Below are 19805 nucleotides of genomic sequence, written 5' to 3' on the forward strand. Positions count from 1 at the left end.
AAAGGCCGCCGCGGTCCCAGTGCAGCTGGACCACAGGTGTGTCTTATTCTGGGGCTGCAGAGACTTCCTTAAGAAATGTGAGTTCATTGCCATTTAAAAACAAGGGGGGCCTCCCCTGGTGGCGTAGACGGTTGAGTACCACGCTATGGAGCTCTCTACAGCCTCTGCAGCGTGGGTTCGATCCTGGCCAGCTGGTGAGAATCCCGCATGGCGCGGCAGACCTCTCCTGTCTTGCCCGCTGCTCCTCTCAGCAGTGTATTTTAGTCAGTCTGCCTGTTCTGCTCCCCGATCTGTCTCCGGTGAATCCTCTCACTCTCCCGCACATCTGGCCTGTACTCTAGTTCTTGCATGCATGAATAATCTTTAAAAAACATAAAAATGGGGGCCTCCCTGGTGGCGCAGGCAGTTGAGTGCCACACTGTGAAGCTGTCCGCAGCCTCTGCAGTGCTGGTTCGATCCTGGCCGGCCAGCGAGGGTCCCACATGGCAAAGCAGACCTTTCCTGCCTTGCCTGCTGCTCCCTTCAGCAGTGTATTTCAGCAGATCTGCCTGTTCTGTTCCCTGCTCGGTCTCCAGTGAATCCTCTCACCCTCCCGCGCATCTGGCCTGTACCCCAGTTCTTGTATAAAAATAAATAAATCTTTAAAAATAAAAAAAATAAAAACAAGGGTCCCCCACCCTCCATGTGGTGGGTGGAATGGTGGCTCCCTTTAAGCAAGCATGTGCAAGTCCAACCACCCAGAACCTGGAGGCATGCCCTTATTCAGAAAAGGGGTTTTGCAGCTGTCATCAAGCAAAAAGACTCTAGAAAGGAGATCATCTCAGATTACCCAGGAAGGTCGTAAGTCTAATGACAGGTGTGCTTAAAAGAGACAAGCGAGCAGACACAGGGAAAAAGAGTAGCAGGGGACAAGAAAACAAAGGCAGTAGCTGGAGTGATGACAGCCACAAGCCAAGGAGCACTGGGCAGCGGAGACTGTGAGACTTGGGGCCTTGAGGGGGTGCTTGGCCCTGAACCCTTTGTTTTAAATCTTTGGAATCCTCAAACACAGAGTAGCTAGACAGCACAACTGATACTCACCATAACATTCAGACAAAACTTGATGACAGAGAGTACTCCCAAACCTCCAGAGCAGAGGACAGAGAAGCAGGTCACGGAGGAAGATGCGAGAAAAAGCAAAGGGACTGCAACCCCTCCATAAAACAACAAAAGAGGTTCCCCCAGGGACAGAGAAGAAGGAGGAAGCCGAGCAGCTGAAAATCACAGGGGCCCTGGGCCACCAGAGAGTCAAGTGGTGGGCAACCCGAGTGAACTGAGACCACCTCTGCAAAAAAGCCCCACATGGAGGAGGCAGAAGCCAACCACACACTAATCAACACCACAGGGACCCCCTGTCTCATTAGCAGCTGGCTCACTCCCAGCAGAAGTGTGCTTTGGAGACTCACTTGGCAGAAAATCGTCTGCCTGGCTTTGCTATATTCTGGCATTGGCTTCAGGGCATGAAAAGGGGGAAGCCTTAACCCCAGAACTATAATTTTAAGATGGAATTTCTCCCCCCCCAAAAAAAAAATCTGATTTGACCTTGATAAAAACACTGATCTTGTTTGGTTTGTGTTTGTTGATGAGGCCTGGTGGGGCCCAGCCTCCACCTGGTCAAGCTGTACACTGGTAAGGACGTGTGCCCCCACAGATCACCCCAACAGGAAAGGCCCTGGGTCATCATTCAAGCCCTCCTTGGCTAGAGAATACATCTTCTGTTTTGAAGTGCATAAAACAAATCATCACTCCTGGTAAATCGCCTCAAGACGGGCACTGCGAGCACATTACGAAACAACACAAATCCCCCGTGCTGGCAAGGGGACAATCCACACAAGGCCACCCTGCGCGTCACCGGCCAGGCTCTGCAGTGAATGAGGCCCCTCAGCACTGAGACTGAGCTGGGGCAAACTCCGTCCCTTGGGCCAGGGAGAGGGGTTGTCTTTGTCTGCTACACACAAAGCCCTTGACTGCTGGCCAAGCCAGCCCAGCATGGCAAACCCCCCCCCACCCCCTTTCTAACCAACACAATGAGCAGAAGGCACTGGGCGAGCTAATGGAGGCCCCTCCAGCCAGGCTTCAAACTGAAGAAAAATACATTACAAAAGAAATCCAATTTGAGCCCAATTTGAAGTGTTCCTTGTTTCTATACTCTGGACGTACACGCTCCAGCCAAGCTCAGTAGAAATCCACCAGGTCTGCAGAACTTTCCTGGCCGTCGCCACTGCGTAGTCCCTGAGGGCACTGAGTGTCAGCACTGCTGGGATTCTGGGACTGTGCCACTTTGCCAAGTGTCCACTTCATTTTTCTATTTGCCTTCCTCCTGCCCTGGGGACTAGCCTTGTCATCCACACTGCTGCAGAAAGAGGCACTGGAGCCGAAACAGTGCCCACCCCCCCTCCTTTTTTTTCAGAATCAGGGTAAAAACATGAGCTTCAGCTTCACTGAGCTTAACAAGGTGGCCTGCTTGGCCAACTAGCTCTCAGGTGCTCGATGTCTGTGTATAAATGCAAATTTATTTTATTCAGCTAAATGGATCATCCTTATTACTGTATCTTTGCAGTTTCCAGAATATCTAAATGAGTGGTTTTCACTCCTAGTTGCACATTATAATCAGTATCTGGGGAGTATGTCAAATTTGGATGCCACATCTTAGACCAACTAAATAAAAATCTGGGGGTGAGACCCAGGTATCAAGCGTTTTTTAAAGCTTTCTGGGGAATTCTATGGCACCTCAGTTGAGAACCACTGATCTAAACCATTAGACACAAAAAAGAAAAACAATTCCCCCTCTACTATCTCCAAACTGATTACCAAAAGGGTATAGAAAATGTTTGACCGAATGAAGTCCAAACTCCATATTAAGCATAGCCACAGGTAACCCATGACATGCCCAGAAGATACTTTGTAATTAATATCCAACTTCTCCCTTCATGTATGTCTAGTAAGAAGCACATGACACACACGTCCAAACAAGATGTCCTCCTTTCTATCAAGTTCCCTCAAGTGAAGCTGACAATACGGTGTGAAGGACTGTCTGTCCCTCACAGCACTTTGGCAATTACAGTCATACTGGCTACAAATGTGAGTAGGGTTGGGCCTCCCTGGTGGCGTAGGTGGTTGAGCGCCACACCGTGAAGCTGTCCGCAGCCTCTGCAGCACGGGTTCGATCCCAGCTGGCCTGCAAAAATCCCACATGGCATGGCAGACCTCTCCTGTCTCGCCCGCTGCTCCCCTCAGCAGTGTATTTCGTCAGTCTGCCTGTTCTGTTCCCCACTCTGTCTCTGGTGAATCCTCTCACCCTCCTGCACATCTGGCCTGTACCCTGGTTCTTGTATAAATAAATAAATCTTTAAAAAAAAATTTGAGTAGGGTTATCCCCTCACCCCCATCAAAAAAAAGACTCCATACTCCAACTGCCCAGAGGCAGACAGGAAGAGTGGGCAACAGAGTTCCCTGAGAATGACTAGACACTCTAACACGTGGAGAAATGAGCCTGGGGTCAGAGCACAGCCAAGCTTAGGAACACAGACAGCAATGTCAGCAGTGTCCACAAATCACAACATTTGAAAGTAGACTCAAAAGTTAAAAGAGATTAATAACCATCCGGCTTCTAAGCAAAAATGGTGGTGCGAATTAGGCTGGTAAAACACTTGCCAAAAGTTCTTAGAAAGCCGGCCAGGCAAGAATGATGTGAAACTTGTGTATCATCCTTCAGAGTCTTCCAATGTGGTCACAAACACAGAGACCAGGGCAAAATATGTCCTTTTGTCCACCTGGCAACTCAATGTCTGTTTCCAGACCACTGCCTGCTTGCTGTGTGAGCAACAGTTTTAAAAGAATCAACTTCGTGGGCTGGTCCAAACTAAATGCCCCGCTACCAGAAGGGAAGGCCAAAGGGGAGGCAGGGAGAGAGGCCTAAGCTCCACCCACCCCCAACCTCATGACCAATGGGATGTGTTTCTAGGCTTTGCTGGGGAGTCTCATCCTCTTACTCTGCCCATCAGCTCCAGATGGCTGAACCCCAACATTCAGCTCAAACTGCCTCCTGTCCAACTGTTCTCCCAATGAAAATCTGAAATCAAAGTCCAAACTCAGGTTGGGATTTCCCTACTCCCTCCCATCAATGGTTCCACCTAAGATCTCCTATGAATTCCCCCTGAAGCTTCTCCCACAAATCCCCCACCAGAGCCTCTCTGCTCAACCCAAACTCACTGGCCAGATCTCACTCATCCACAGACCTAATTCCCTCTACCATCAAACAGGGGCACTATTTCAAAGGGTTCTTGTAAAGAAACTGGCACCCACACAACACTAGCTACCTCCATCCCTTGGGGTCCGGTACAAGTCATTTAATTGTCACCCACAAGGTGGGTAACCCTTGTGCACCGACCCAACTTTACTGGCCCAAGTAAATTAACTGCACCGACCCAACCTTACTGGCCCAAATTGAGGAATTCATGCTGGAAAGAAAGGTGCCAGGCCCCTTGGCAAATAGGCAGATAAACATGCTAACTATGCTGGGCTGGAAGCAGTGGAGTACAGCACCTGAAAAAGTGAATTCCAACAACAGAGGTTACCCTGAGGGAGTAAGCAATTCTCACACCTCTAGAAAAACCCTAACTCTCCCAACACCTTTGGGTCATCTTCAACTTCAAGCTAGGAATAGTCGGGACTTGGGAGCGTGGGTTTTCCTTAGGCTACAGTCCCCAGCAGCACCCAGTCTCCTCCTGGGGTCAGGGGCGGGAACAGACCACAGCAGCCTCATTCCCTTCTGTTCTCACACTGGAGCAGCACCACACTGAGGGCATTAGCAGATGAAATCTGTTCTTGCCAAGAACCTCTCTCGGCAGGCTGGAGATTCACACGCCATCGAGCCCCTGTTCCACATTTCTTTGTCCCCCAGTCTCTCTCCCACAGGAGACTCCAGCTATTCGAGCTCCGAAGAGGAGTGGTTAATGATTCCCACCGATGCCCCTTGCCCGGCTGGCCAGGGCCAAAGCCCAGCCTCCTGCCAGCCCACCTTCTAACTCACAGGCCAGGATCTTTCTAGAGCCCCACAGCCCTAAGTCACCCACCCTTCTCCACTCCCTCCAGCTGGTCTGCCCCACCCATATTTTCCAGTTAGATCCCAGGGTCCAACCCGCTCCCTCCTCCCTCCCACCTCCCCATTTCTGCGTCTGCGCTCTGGTCAGGAGGATGGCCAGGAAGTTGGCTGGAGGCAGATAAATGTGTAGCTCCCTGCAAGAGGACGCAGAAACACGGGTGTCCTTACCCCAAAACCCAAGCCTGTACTGTCAGAGAACCTAAAGGGCCGGCTTGCCTCGTGCAGGTTCCCTTCACACACAAACCAGCTTCCTGCTTTTCTCACTAGACCCCTGAAGAGGAAGACAAGGAAAACGTACACAAACACAGGCTGAAGTCACTCCGGTTATCTGCCTAAAACATCAGCCCAGCGGGCTTGACAGTGTAGTGGTGGGGACACGAGTGCAGGCACCGGTCAAACCCACAGCACCGTACGCTGGATTCACGGGGTTTTCGAGTTAAAATGAGCCCATCCACTGCCGCAGGCATAATCCTTCTGAGAGTAAGAAACAGCAAACCGCTCACCACAGCCAGCAACTTGCCTAAGGACGGGAGAACATCTTCATATTTCACAATCAAAAAGAGCTTAAGGGGCCTCCCTGGTGGCTCAGATGGTTGAGCACAGCACTGTGAAGCTGCCACAGCTTCTACAGAGGGGGTTCGATTCCCGGCCAGTGCGAAGAAACCCAAATGGCACGGCAGACCTCTCCCATCTCGCCCGCTGCTCCCCTCAGCAGTGTATTTCAGTCAGTCTGCCTGTTCTGCTCCCCGCTGTCTCTGGTGAATCCTCTCACCCTCCCGCACTTCTGGCCTGTACCCCAGCTCTTGTATGCATAAATAAATCTTTTTTTTTTTTTAAAAAAAAGAGCTTAAGGCTGAAATTTTAAATTACACTAATTTAAATTTGTTAAAAATGTTAAAGTGTCGATGTGTCAGGCAACTTCTCAAACATTCAGAAGCCTCATAACTCCCAGGGATTAAAGTGAAGGTCTAGCAGGTGGCCCCTTGGCCTGTCCTTACCCCACAGCTTGGTGTTATGTTCCCACGTGCCATTTTGTTCACAACAGCTGCAAGATGATAAATCATCACGCAATCCCCAAGCTGCCAAAAGGGGAAACCACCCAAATGCCCATCCAGTTATAAATGGCTAAACACATGCTGGTGGATCCATACCACGCCATGAAGGAATGCAGCGCTGACACATGCTACCGCGCAGGTGCTGCTGGGAGGCATCGTACTAAGCGAAAGAAGTCAGTCCCGAAGGACCACATGTTACACTGCAGTTCTGAGCACATGAGATTGCCACAAAGGCAAATCCTTAGAGACAAAGAGCAGATTAGTGGTTGCCAAGGCCTGGGAAGGATGGAGGTGAAAGCTAAAGGGGTGTACGGAGTCTCTGGGGTGATAAAAATGTTCTAAAATTGATTGAAGTGACAGTCACACTCTGAACATTCTGAAAGGTACTGACTTGTACACTTTAAACAAGGGAACTCTGGCATGTGGATCCTATCTCAATAAAGCAGTCCCGAAACACCCAATCAAACAAGCTGAGCTGTAAAAGTCTCAGTTTCTGTAAGGCGACAGAAAGTTCCAGAAGTCTATTCTTCAATCAAACACAGGTACCAGGATTATAGGGGCTGCAAAGGAAGGAGTGGAGTGGTCTTCTCCACCAGCTGCCCGCCCCCCCTTCCCCCCATGGAATAACAGATGTCTGAGTGGCTGCTGGGTGCAGACACTGTCCAGGGCACTAGAGCCGGCTGTCCTGCCCAAAGGCGTGGCAGCCAGCCTTGGTGTCTGAATTCAGCAAGAGGCAAGGAGGGGTTGCAGAATGCAGAAAGCAACAAAGACATCAACAACTTGGAGGACTTATTTTCAAAGCAGTTCCTGATGTTCATACAGAAGAGTAACAAAACCAGAAAAAAGTAACTGCAGAAAGACCAGGAAAGACCTAGCTGAAACTAGACTGACAGACACAAGACACAAATGACAAGCCGGGCTTTCCATGCAGAGGGCATTAAGGAAAACTAGCCACGGTGATTATTTCTTAAAGCTCACATTCGGTGCCCTTTAGCATCTGCCCTGCCTTCCCTTTCCCTCTGCAGGAGAGCAGTGACAGGGCACTGCCCACAGACACATGGGGCCAGCTCCTGCACCTCCCAAACAAACCCAGGCCCCTCCACCAGGCAGCCCTCCTTTTATCCTCCTTACCAAGCTGAAGGAGGGCTCATAAAAACCTAGCTGAGACACAGCGCTCACCCTTCTTTAGTCTGGAACCAGAGCAAGGGGCAACAGTGACCCTCTTCTTCCTGTCCAGCCAGCTCCCCTAGCCCCACAAGACTAGGGACGTGTGAAAAGCAGCCCCCACGTGTGAGCGGGAAGCAGGCAGATAGTGCCGAGAGCCGAGAGCCCATTCTGACTCAGCCCACGGGGGAGACTAGCCAGGAGTTAGAAAACAAGGCACAAAGAGGGGAGATTAGGCAAAAGTCTGGCTTTTATAGGGGGTAGGGGTGATGCTGCCAGTCGGTAGTCATGAGGCTACACCAGGCCACCTGCTCTCTCCCAGAAACCTTGGAGAACATCAGGCAACCCAAGATGCCATGGCCTGAGTGTTTCCGAAAACAGGAAGGACACAGGCAAGAGCAGGGGGAGGCCATCCAGGCAGGGAGCACAGAAGAGGTCAGCACCACCAAGAACCCTCTCTGGGGGCCACACTCAACACAACTGGAAGAAGGTAAAGTAGTGAGGTGACACCAGGCCCGCAGCAGCATAATATGGACAAGGAAGGTGGCCAGAGGGGACGTGCAGGGTTGGAAATGGGAGGACAGGAGATTTAGGAAGGTACCTGCACTAGTACCGAGACCAAGACCAAGACCACCCCTCCATTCCCTACCTGTAGTTCAGAACTGTCACCGGGACTCTGGGGAGGGCCCCCCGCTGTCACCGAGCTGTGGGATGAGAACAGGTCACAGTCTAGCCACTGCAATGGTTTCAGTTCCACCAGATTTCTTCCCCGTAAGAGAAACTGGGGAATGGCTCTTTAGCATCCAGGAGGATGAGAATGGCTCTCCAGCACCCAACCAGGATCATGACTATCCAGTTTTCTGCCAACTTCAGGAGGGTAGAATCCCTTACAGGTCACACCGATACCATCTGTTTCAATAAACAACTCTAAGTTTTCTGCCTAAGCTCCCATGACAGGCTCTGAATCAACAATGAAATAGCACTTCTGCGGGTAAAGCTATTTGAACTCTGCAGTCAAAAAATCATATTTACAGGGCCTCCCTGGTGGCGCAAGGGGTTAAGACACAACCTATGAAGCTAACTGCAGCCTCTGCAGCACAAGTTCTATCCCCGGCCAGGGAGCAACTCACATGGTGCAGCAGACCTCTCCTGTCGCGCCCGCTGCTCCCCTCAGCAGTGTACTTCGGTCAGTCTGCCTGTTCTGTTCCCCGCTCTGTCTCTGGTGAATCCTCCCAAACCTTCCCCCACCCCCCGCACCTCTGGCCTGTACCCCAGCTCTTGTATGCATAAAAATAAAATAAATCTTTTTTAAAATCATATTTACATCGGCGTTGTCCCAAGGCAGCCCCAGCGCCTTCCTTTCCTCTGGGTTAGGCCAGGGCCTGCTGCTCAGTCAGCATCCAGGTGGGCCCCCTGCAGAATGGACCTCAAGAAATTACTAAGGCCCAAGGAGGTGCAGAAGAGTGTTCTGGAGGATAGTGCAGAAATGAGAGACAAAGGACCCAAGTCAAAACCCCCAGGACATGGAGAGGGGAGTGTGCTGTGATGGATTCCAGATGAGGAAAAGGCCAGGTCAGGGCCTGGCAATGTAGCCTTGTAAAGTTTTCCATGTGGCTCGGAAGCAGGCCACTAGACTTGGATGGCCTGCTGGCGGGGTGGGCACACTTGCTCTGTAAAGGGCCACTTGGTAAAGATCTCACGTCCGTGTGTGTGTGTGTGTGTGTGTGTGTGTGTTTCTACCACCTTTTAAAAATGCCAAAGTTAACTACAAAGAAAGGCCACAAAAAAGAGCAGGATTAGGCCAAAAGCTGTAGTTTCCCGGTCTCAGACGTTTTCCGGTTCTCAATTACTAACCAACCGAGACACTTGGCTCCAATTCTACAACTTTAATGTCCAACAGAAGTATCATTCTTAGATTTTGAGACTAGAATCATCTGAGGAATATTTCCTACCTTTAAGTTAGCTACATTACAGGTTGGGAAAAAATAAGTTAATAACCAATATAAAACAACAAAATTAGGAGGCAACCATGAATCAGAGCAGAAATGGGATCAAAACAGAGGAGAGAAGAGCACAAGACACTGTGGTGATGGTTCATGGGTGAATTGATGGTGGGAATTTTAAGGGGAATACACAATGATGGAAAAGACACAAATTTAAAGAATTTTTAAAAATAACCAATATAACTCAGATCTCTGATTATTAAGGAATAAGCAGAGTTAATTATATTCATGGCTAATGGAAACCTCTCACACTATAGAAGGAGAGTACCTGCCTCCATTTTCAAGTCTCAACCTCTCGTCTGTGGCCCCTCTTCAAGAACCTAGCAAAAAAAACAAACCCAGAGCAAGCAGAAGGGAGTAAGGGTAACAGCATTAATCAATGCGACTGAGGCAAAAAGCTATTTGAGATCAATAAAGTTGAGTCTCTAGCAAAACTGACAAAGGGAAAAGATAACACAGACTGCCACTAAAGGAAAACTACAAACAATTCTACACATAAATTTGACAATCTAAAAATAAAATGTGTCAATTCCTTGAAAAACACAAACTATCACAACTCACCAATATGAAATTGATAACCTGAACAGTCCTATAACCATTAGGGAAGTGGAATCCATGATTTAAAAATTCTGAAAAAAGAAACCTTGAAGCCCAGATGATCTCACTGGAGACTTCAAGTAGACATTTAAAGAAATTAACACCCAGTCTAAAGAACCTTCCAATTCAGGTTATGAAACCATTACCTTAATACCAGACTAAAATAATCCAGTAGAAAGCTGCAGATCAGAACAATATCTCTCATGAATATAAACACAAAATCCTTAACAAACCCTTAATTTCCTTAACAATTAAGTATTTAGCAATATGCAAAGCTTCATACCATGACCAAGTGGGATTTAGTGCAGGTATGCAAGACTGGTTCAATATTCAAAAATCAATGTGACCCACCATATTAGGTCCAGAAAAATCACATGATACTGACTCAAAAAAAATTTTCCCAAAAATTCAATACTGATTTAAAATAAAAGCACACAGAAAAGTAGAAACAAGAGGGAAACTTCCACACTTGATGAAGAGCATTTACAAGAAACTTATATTTAGCATCATACTTAATGGTGCAAGACTGGATGCTATTAACAAAGTACAGCCTACTCATCAAGGCACAGGGAGGTCAAGAATTTGTCCAAGATAACACAATTAGTAAGTGGTCAAGCCAGGATTCAAACTCAAGCAGTTGGGCGCTGAGAGTCAATGTTTTTAAATCATGACACTGTGTAGCCTTCTTTAGTAATTTAAGCGACAAGAATAGGCTATATTTCCCATACACGAAAACATAAACAGTGGTTACCTACCTGTGATAGGATTACATCTGGGTTCCCCCTTTATTTTCTCCTATACCCTTGAAGTACTATAAAATAAGCAAGTAACTTTTAAAACAGAAAAAAAAAACACTAACAAATACATAAACAATTACTCCAACAGCTTCTGCAGTCTTCAAGTAAAACCAAATCCTTTATTAAAAAAAAAAAAAACATTAAAAAAGTCCTATCATGGGCCTTCCTGGTGGTGCAGAGGTTAAGTCTCAGTGCTGTGAAGCTATCACCAACCACTGCAGCATGAGTTCATGAGTTTGATCCCCGGCCAGGGAGCTGACACACATGGCACAGCAGACCTCTCCTGTCTCGCCCGCTGCTCCCCTCAACAGTGGATTTCAGTAGATCCGCTGCTCCCCTCAGCAAAGTATTTTAGTAGATCCGCCTGTTCTGCTCCCCAGTCGTCTCTGGTGAATCCTCTCACCTCCAGCACCTCTGGCCTACACCCCAGTTCTTGTTTGCATAAACAAAAATAAATCTTAACAAAAAAAAAATTCCTATCGTATTCTCTCTTGAACCTCATGCCAAAGAGAGTAAACTGATGATAAGCACTTCTTTCTCCAACCTAGAGGGATCACACTTAGGAAAATCAAACACTTGGACAGACAGGTCCAGGACTCACTTCCTCAAAATTCCAGAACCAAACAGGCCACTTAGCAACAGCATTATGCAGTTCAAAGATTCAGGGTGGAGCGTCTATAAAACCTACACCATTACTATTTCCAAAGCGGAACCAACAGCACTGGTCCTAAGAAGTGCTAAAAGGATCCCCCGTTGAACCCAGTTTCAGATACATTCCATACTCACCTTTAGAAATCCAAAACGCCTGTTAGCAAATCTCAGCCTGCCTTGTCCACTATGACCCGCAGTTCTTTGGAAGAGACAATTTAGTGTCAAAGCTAACAGTGTCCTAGAAATTGCTCAGGATCCTCACTGGAAAAAAGCCTCATCCCCAGGGAAATAGAGTCCCACAACATACATCCAAAGAAGTGTTATCTGGAAAATAAAAGTGTTCTGCTTTAATAACTTTTTTTAAAGATTTATTTATTTATGCATACGACAGCTGGGGTACAGGCCAGAGATGCGGGGGGTGGGGGTGGTGAGAGGATCCACCAGGATCCACAGGAGAGGTCTGCCTCGCCATGTGGGTAGCTCCCTGGCCAGGGATTGAACTCGTGCTGCAGAGGCTGCGGATTGCTTCATAGTGCGGTGCTTAATCCCTTGCGCCACCAGGGAGGCCCTGCTTTAATAACTTGAAGGGGTCTTTTAAATAAGCAGACCAAGCTTCAAATCACATGCCAACCCATTATTTTCTGCCCCTTCTTCTGCCAGAACTGTCCTTATCTTTCAGTACACTCTTAACATCACACCTCTTTATAACTGAGTATATCTTTATCCACTGGCACAATTTCAAAGTACTCAGTCCTAAGTAATGAAATTAGTGTTAAGTGTTTTATGTATCATCTGACACTCTTCCAAACAGTTTATTGGCTGTCCCACCTAACTTGGTGTGTGGGATTTTGGTATCATCAGCACTTTTGTGCAAAAGGAGAAATGAAGATACATGTAAAACTACCAGGAAGGTCAAGTCAGCTCAGGAATCTAGAACATGCTACCAGTTCTTACTGTTAGGGGAGGCACCATGTTCCCTGCTTCAGACTAGCTCCTGGAAACCAGGGGCAGGGCGAGCCACCATGTGAAGACACATAGCACAGAAGGCAGGTGGGCTCTGGGAAACTGAGCTCGCTTGTTCCTGCAGCCCTACCTGCACCCTGGTGCTGCTGGGAAGAGGGCAGTGGGGAAGAGAAATGTTGAGACACCGGGGAGATGGGTGGTGAAGCTGACAGTAATGGCCATTCTCTCGATTTGTGCTTTGATTTTGTCCCTTTAGTCCCAGACTTGCCTGGCCCCTTTCACCCCCTTGCTGTGGTTCCCCACTAGAAGGTACCTTAGACTTGTGGCAAGCTTCCAGGCCTCGGTGGTCCTCAGGCCGAGCCTGTTTGGTTGGACATTTGCACACGAAGGGATGGGTCATTTTTGGTGACTTATTGGGAAAAATATTCTCTCTTCTCTTCCCCTTCTATGCACACTAATTCTAGTAAAGCTCTTTCACACTAAGACTCTCCTTTGCCTTTGTGTACAGGGATGCTGGACTCCAACAGAGCTTTTGGGAGGGTCCCTGGGTACCCCTTGGTCACACGGTAACATTACCAGCAACTTTCAAGTATGGCCACTACATCAGTGGCTCCTTCCGGAACACAGACGACAGGATCAGTTTGATGAAATGCAGGCCCACCACAGCTGATGGCCCCAGAGTTGTTTTTCCTGGGGTCTGGAAAGGTGCCTAGCTAGCTGCAACGGTTTACAAGAGCATTTGTGCAATGGTTTACATACTTGGTGTGCAGATTCAATTGAGGAGGTTTCCCGACTTTTCAAAAGAACTGAGCCTGTAATTAAACTACCATGAAATGGTGGTTGCAGCCGCGGCACACACCCGCAGGCTTGGGTGACAACTGCAGTGAAATGGTGGATTGAAACGCTCAGAAAATGCATGCCTCCAAAAACTCAATTCAATAAAATAGCTTTATTGAACACATTCTTAAATCGACACCAACCACAATCCAGTGACTTTCTATTCTTACCTGCCAAGAGTAAGTGTAACTGTGATAGTCTTAACTCAAATTATAAAGCCCATAAATTGGTAGCCCAGGTACCAAGCCTGACACCAACAGATGAAACTTTTCCAACTATGAGACCACGGCACTTGAGGGTCCCTTCCAGGCCTGCAGGTGCTGACTCCAACCCAGCCAATTCATTACATCATGAGGATGCAAAGATTCCAAATTTCTAACAGCTCCTCTGCCAAACAAAACTGCTTTCCCTGCCTCAAACACCCAACGCAAATCATCCACCAGTTATTAAATTGGAAAATGCTCTCCCCTTGAGACACGTAAGACCTTGGAGTACTTAAATTAAAAAAAAAAAAAAATCTCTCCCTAGCTGGGGTGGGGATGGTTCCTAATGCTTCCATTAGAATCGATTTCTTAAACAGCTGTTACCCCAATGCACTTGAAACAAGAGGGCCACCAAATAAGAACCATGCAGCTTCTTGATATAAAAGCACAAACTAATTTTACTATGCACTACACCTCCAAAGATTTAAAGAAATGCGTTTAACTTTGGAACTGTACTGCAATCATTATCATTTATACAAATTAATGGCAAGCTCACAAAATGAATTCCCGGCAATGTGCCTGGAGTCATACAGAACATCATCAGTGCAATTAAAATCTTTTGCAGAGTGGAGAGAAAGGGAGTTTTCGAGAAAATCACAACAAAGCCAACGAGCTTGCCAAATGAAGACAGACTCCAACAGAGACCCCCCCACCCCCCGCGGTCCGCAAACATTTGCAAACACAATTCAGGCAGGAGAGAACACCTAGGTAACATGGTTCAATTCCAGATGCCTCCCGGCTATGTGAAGCACAAGGAGTGAGAGGCTCACGCTTATGAGTTGGGGGAGGCAGAGGGCCGGACCAGTAGAGAACAACCTTGTAAGTGCTAATAAGGTATCTCAGCTTTAACCACAGGGTAATGGAGGCGCTTGGGATGGTTTTGAACTGGGAAAAGGGAAGACAGGGCTCCCACGGGGGGATGGTGGTAAAGCAGCATAGCCAGGACAAAGGTAAGCAAGTGTGAGGCTGGCAGGACCCGCAGGACTTAAGGACTTGCTGATGGGTGGCTGGGTGAGATGAGTCTGCCACCTATTCTTCTGATTCAAAGGATTTTTTGTTTTCAGCAAGGATTACACTGCAGTGGTGGCACACTTCATCTGCATGAGAATTACTGGGACAAAGATGATTAAGAATGCAAATTAAAGGTATCCCTCCATTCAGTCAAGCTAGAGTTGGGGGGGCAGGCACAAATTTCCCACTCCTAGTCATCACCCCCCCTTCATGTTCAAGTGGGTGTGTGGGTGGGTGCGGTGGTGTTTATCACAACAGCAGAGTGAAGGAAAGGGATGATAATGCAGAGGGGGGAAGGGAAAAGCTTTTTCTACCTTTGAACATGAAAGTTAGATGCAACCAATACAGTCTTGTTTAGGCTTTTATGCTTATAATTACATTTAAAACACACAAAGACTGTGTGCCTCCACCAGAAAGAAGCTCAGTAGATACTCAGAGTGGGAGCTAGGCGGATGGGCTGAAGTTTCAGGAAATCAGTGAGGGAGGGGGTCACCTCAGGGCACTGGCTGCACCTACTTCCCACCACCCCCCAGGTGAGGCCTTCCTCCCTGGAGCCTAAGGAGCCAATCAATTTGTGCTGAACTATCAGGTGTGAGCAGCACCTCCCCAGATAATGCCAAAAGCCCTCTGGATGTTGGGGGTGGGGGGCGTGGAGGTGGGAAGAAGCTGGGTCACCGAAAATCATAGCCTTAAAGGAAGCCTTTCACAGCCTTGGAATCAAATTGAAATGGCTGAGTCCCAGCTACCTATCTCTCAGGGTGAGAAACTTCAATGTGCCTACTCTTTAATTTTTTAAATGGGGATACAGGGCCTACCGGGTGGCACAAAGGGTTAAGCACAGCACTATGAAGCTATCAACAGCCACTGCAGCTCAGGTTCTAGCCCTGGCCAGGGAGCTACCCACATGGCACAGCAGACCTCTCCTGTCTCCCCGCTGCTCCCCTCAGCAGTGTATTTCAGTCAGTCTGCCTGTTCTGCTCTCCACTCTGTCTCTGGTGAATCCTCTCATCCCCTGCACCGCTGGTCTGCACCCCAGTTCTTGTATGCATAAATAAATATTTAAAAATAAATAAATAAATAAAATGGGGATACAGGATCTATCCCAGGGCAGGGATGCCGGAAGGATTATGTAATGTGCTTAGAGTAATGCCTAGCCTTTGAGACAATTAACAAACAGCAAATGGCCGACTTTTCATGTTTTCAGAGTTGTCTAGAAAAGGAACCAGAGATATTTGCTTACAGCTCTGGGCTTGGTCTTCAGTGGAAGGAAACCTACTCCTCCCAAAAGGAATAATAGACATATTGGGCCTGCCGCTGGGCTGTTATTTAATGTGTTACTAATCCTCTCACCCTCCACACCTCTGGCCTGTACCCCAGTTCTTGTATGTATAAATAAATAAATCTTTAAAAAGAAAAAAAAAACGAAAAAAAACACAAAAGCGCCTACCCTAAACCTTTCTGGTCTAGGCCACCACCTTCTATTAATTAAATTGACAATTACTGAACAAGATTTTTCTTATAAAATCCGTGAACTTGAGGGACACAAGTTACTTCGTTTCTCTACATAAGCTGCAGATCAGTGATCCAAGAGATGGACTAAAAGCATCAGTCAGGTTTTCCCCACTCAGGATCCATCCTCTTAAATAATCTACAGGGAAATGTGTGCTTGTGTCGCCCTAATGGACTGGAACTAGCTTTCCCCCTTTACCAACATCAGGTCAGGTCCATTTAAGCAGCAGAAGCAAACGCCTATGATGTACCAGAACTGTGACTAGGAGGCACAGTCTACAGGTTTACCTTCAAAGACTCTCCAAGTCCAAGGGAAGAAATGGATATAGACACCATTAGGCTTTCCTGGGGCTGACTGGTCAGCCAGGGTTTGCTCCAACAGGCTATGAGAACCTCGCTGATCCCTGTGTAGCCAGCTCTTATAGGACTAGAAACAAACCATGTGTCGTTTTCCACCAGCCCAGGGAGGGGTTTCCTCCTTTTTTAAGATTTATTTTTATTTATTTATGCATACAAGAACTAGGGTATAGACCAAAAGTATGGCGGGGTGAGAGGATTCACCAGAGGCAGAGTGGGGAGCAGAACAGGCAGATCTCCTGAAATGCACTGCTGAGGGGAGCAGCAGGAGAAACAGGAGAGGTCTGCTGGGCCAGCAGACCAGGCAGGCCAGGGGGGCAGGGGATTAAACTGGTGCTGCAGTGGCTGGCGCTGAGACTTTAACCCCTGCACCACCAGGGAGGTCCTGGAGGGGTTTCTTCTTTTCAGCTTCAGGCTGAGAAATCGCAAAATGCTTTCTGGGCTAAATCCTCAGAGATGAGGAAAAATGAGATTATTTTTTAGCAAAAATGTCCTGGGTGACCTCATCAGGCGGAACACTAAATAGGAACCACCAGGCCCAATCTATAACTGCCCCAGTGGCCGCTGAGCACTAGCTGGGTTCTAGGCGTAACTAAGTTATACGGAAAGGCAACATGGTAACATAACTACCTGGCTCAGGTTCAATTCCATTAAAATCACATCATGGAACTGCATTACCATTTCTGACAAATGAGAAAAAGAAGACCATGAATCTAGGCTCCACAGGCATTTGACTCACCCTTGAGTCACATCCAATACTCACATGCCAAGAGTAATGCCTTTTGACTCATTACTATCAATTAAAATAAATGTTTTTGGAGACCTCACAGATGGTAGATTTCTCACTAAGATCCCCTTATTTTACAAGTGTGGATGCCTAGAGACAGTAGGGGTGACATGCCCCCCCCTCGAGTGATGGGGGAACACGGTGAGAATCAGCATTCTTTCTCACGAAACACTTTTGTAAGGACTCAGATCTCACATAGATGCATACATATACACACACCCCTCCTTGGTATTTCTAAAATGTTCTTCCCTTGCCATCAAACCTGGCTCAAGATTAAAAGGCTGGCAACTAAGAGTAATTGGCTGGAAATTCTCAAACTTTTTTTGCACACCCATGGTTCTCTCTCTGGCCCCAGAGTCAGCCCCAAGTATTCACTCCCTTTCTCTTCAAGCAGTGAAGGTTTGTCCCCACTGTTGGAAGGGAACAAAGAAGCAGCCACTTTGAGCCATCTTTTCACAAGGCTGGTTAACGCTTCAGGCAAGGACATTCGCTGGCGTGGAGTGCCATAATCTTCAGGATTCATCCCGAGACTACCGTCTTAAGTTCAGAAAACCCCAGCTCCAAAACTGCAGGTTGAGTGTTCACAGGTGCTCACCACCAGGGACAATCCCTAAAAAGACCTCGTACTGGCTGGGCGACCTTGAACCACTATTTCTTCCTCGAGTTTCACCCCTAATTGAAAATGCTAGAATGGCCACTAACAAGCCCTTCAGTCGGCGAGTAATTTCTGTACAAAACCTTAGCTACCTCACACCCCACGGGCTACAAGCCCCAATCACAATTTTGTCTCCCGATTCTCCGCAGCAGGGTTCTTGCATTCCTGCATCCTCGACCTAAAAAATGTGGAAACTAAAAATGCATTGTTTTCTCCAAGTCACTTCGCGACCACGCACATACACTGTTATGAGTTGACCCTGCAGTGTTTTACAGAAACTTCCATAACATTAAAAGTGTTATAGGGCAGGCACTAGGAGGTGGGCACGTTCCTTCCCCTTTTCAACCACAGAGAACTTGAGGTTCGGAAAAGCTGAGACACAGGCTAACGTCACATGTGGAAGCAGTCGAGAGGCTCCAGGACGCAAAATTAGTTCTCAGTGCAAATCCTCGGCATGTTTATTAAACCTTGTGCCTTCGGAGATGGTCGGCGCAGAAAACACCGAGTACTCAGAAGTGAAAAAAAAAAAAAAAGGTGGCGGGGTGGGGGGGGCAGGGGGGTTAGAGAACGTGAAGACAACGTTTCAAATCGTGGAAACAGAGAAGGTCGCTCCATCCAATGGGCGGCCACGGTGAAAAAGCAAGGGAAGGATGAGACGCTGCTAGTGGGACCTACGGAAGCGCAGATTCACGTCTGCGGCGCTCCCGGATTTAAAAGGCACCAGAAAAAGACCCGCAGTCCTACCCCACCCCACCCCCCGCCCCCCCAGAGTAGAAGCACCCAGAAGAAAGCCTGCAAAATCCGCCTCCCCCTCCTAATTCCTGGACGCAGTTCCCGCTTCCCCAGCCCCGTTCGGGTCGGCTCTCCGTCTCGCCGGCCTCGGGGATCGGGGAGTTCCAGTTCCCGCGCCCAGACCTCACCTGCCCCCCCCACCCCAATAGCCATCGTTTCCTTTTCCCGCCCCCGTTCTTTTCCGGGGGCTCCGTCTCTTAGTGGATTTTATTCTGCGAGTGCGGCGCGGTCCCCGCCAAGCCTCGCGGCTCCCACGAGGTGAGCCCGCGCCCCCCACGAGGAGCGCCCCGCCCCGGGGGGCATCCACCCGTCTGGGACACTGGAAAAGGTCACGCGGGCAGCCCCGCGCGGCACAACCCCCCGCCGGGGCCCGCCGCGCGCTTCCCTCCCCGGCTCCCGGGGTGGGGTGGGGGGAGCCCCGGCGCCGCGCGGCGCCACGGGGACCGGGTGGGGACGGCCGAGCCCGCGTGGGGCGCGGGAGGTGCGCCCGGAGCCCCCCGGGGAGGCAGGGCCGGAGGAGACGGGGCGCGGCCCCTCCAGGCCCCGCGAGGAGGCCGCCACCAGGGCACGCGGGCCCGCAGCGCGCGCGGCACCGCCGCCCCGGAGGCACCCGAGCCGCCCGCATTGTTCGGCCCGCGCCGCGCGCCGCGTCCGGCTCCGGCGCCAGCACTCCGGGCGGCAGGGGCGGCCGCGGCGGGGCCGGGCAGGTGGCGGCCGCCCGCCCTCACCTTTGGCGCCGAGCTTGAAGTCGAGCGTGCTGTGCCGTGCTGCTGCCATAGTGCGGCGAGGCCCTGGGCCATGCCTGGGGGGGCGGCGCGGGAGGCTGGGGGCCGCGCGGCGGGTCCGGCGGCGTGCGGCGGGGGGGGCGCCGCGCCGGGGAGGCCGGGCGAGGAGTGGGCGGGGCCGCTGGGAGCGACCCAGGCGCGGGGGCGGGGTCGCGCCGCCTCCGGGAGGGAGGAAGCGAGGCCGCGGGCAGCCCCGAGCGCGAGCGCGGGGCGTGAGGCCTCCCAGAGCAATGGTGGCAACGTGGGCGCCGCGTTCCCCGGCGTGCGTCACCAATGGCCGCGCCCCGCGCCGAGGACCGCGGGGGCGCTCCCGCCATCCCTTAGGTCACCTTAGGTGGAGACACCGCAGCCGGACTTCCGGGCGCCCCATCCCCTGCGCTTCCAGCGCGGCCTTCCCCGCCCCCCCCCAGCCGAGCCCCTCGCCTTTCCCGGCCGA

The 19805-nt window shown here is 49.6% G+C and overlaps 1 protein-coding gene across 1 annotated transcript in view; it reads right to left on the reverse strand.

Moving 5' to 3' along the window:
- Positions 1-19418, reverse strand: part of SMS (spermine synthase) — a 46150-nt gene extending 26732 nt beyond the window's left edge. Inside the window, exon 1 of the mRNA XM_037512614.2 lies at positions 19313-19418. Coding sequence (XP_037368511.1) covers positions 19313-19361 — 49 coding nt within the window. The 5' untranslated portion in view covers positions 19362-19418. The remainder of the gene's footprint in view (positions 1-19312) is intronic.
- Positions 19419-19805: the final 387 nt, after the last annotated feature.

This window comes from Talpa occidentalis, unplaced genomic scaffold (assembly GCF_014898055.3).
Source record: "Talpa occidentalis isolate TD23 unplaced genomic scaffold, MPIMG_talOcc4v2.1 talOcc4.15, whole genome shotgun sequence".
NCBI lineage: Eukaryota > Metazoa > Chordata > Mammalia > Eulipotyphla > Talpidae > Talpa > Talpa occidentalis.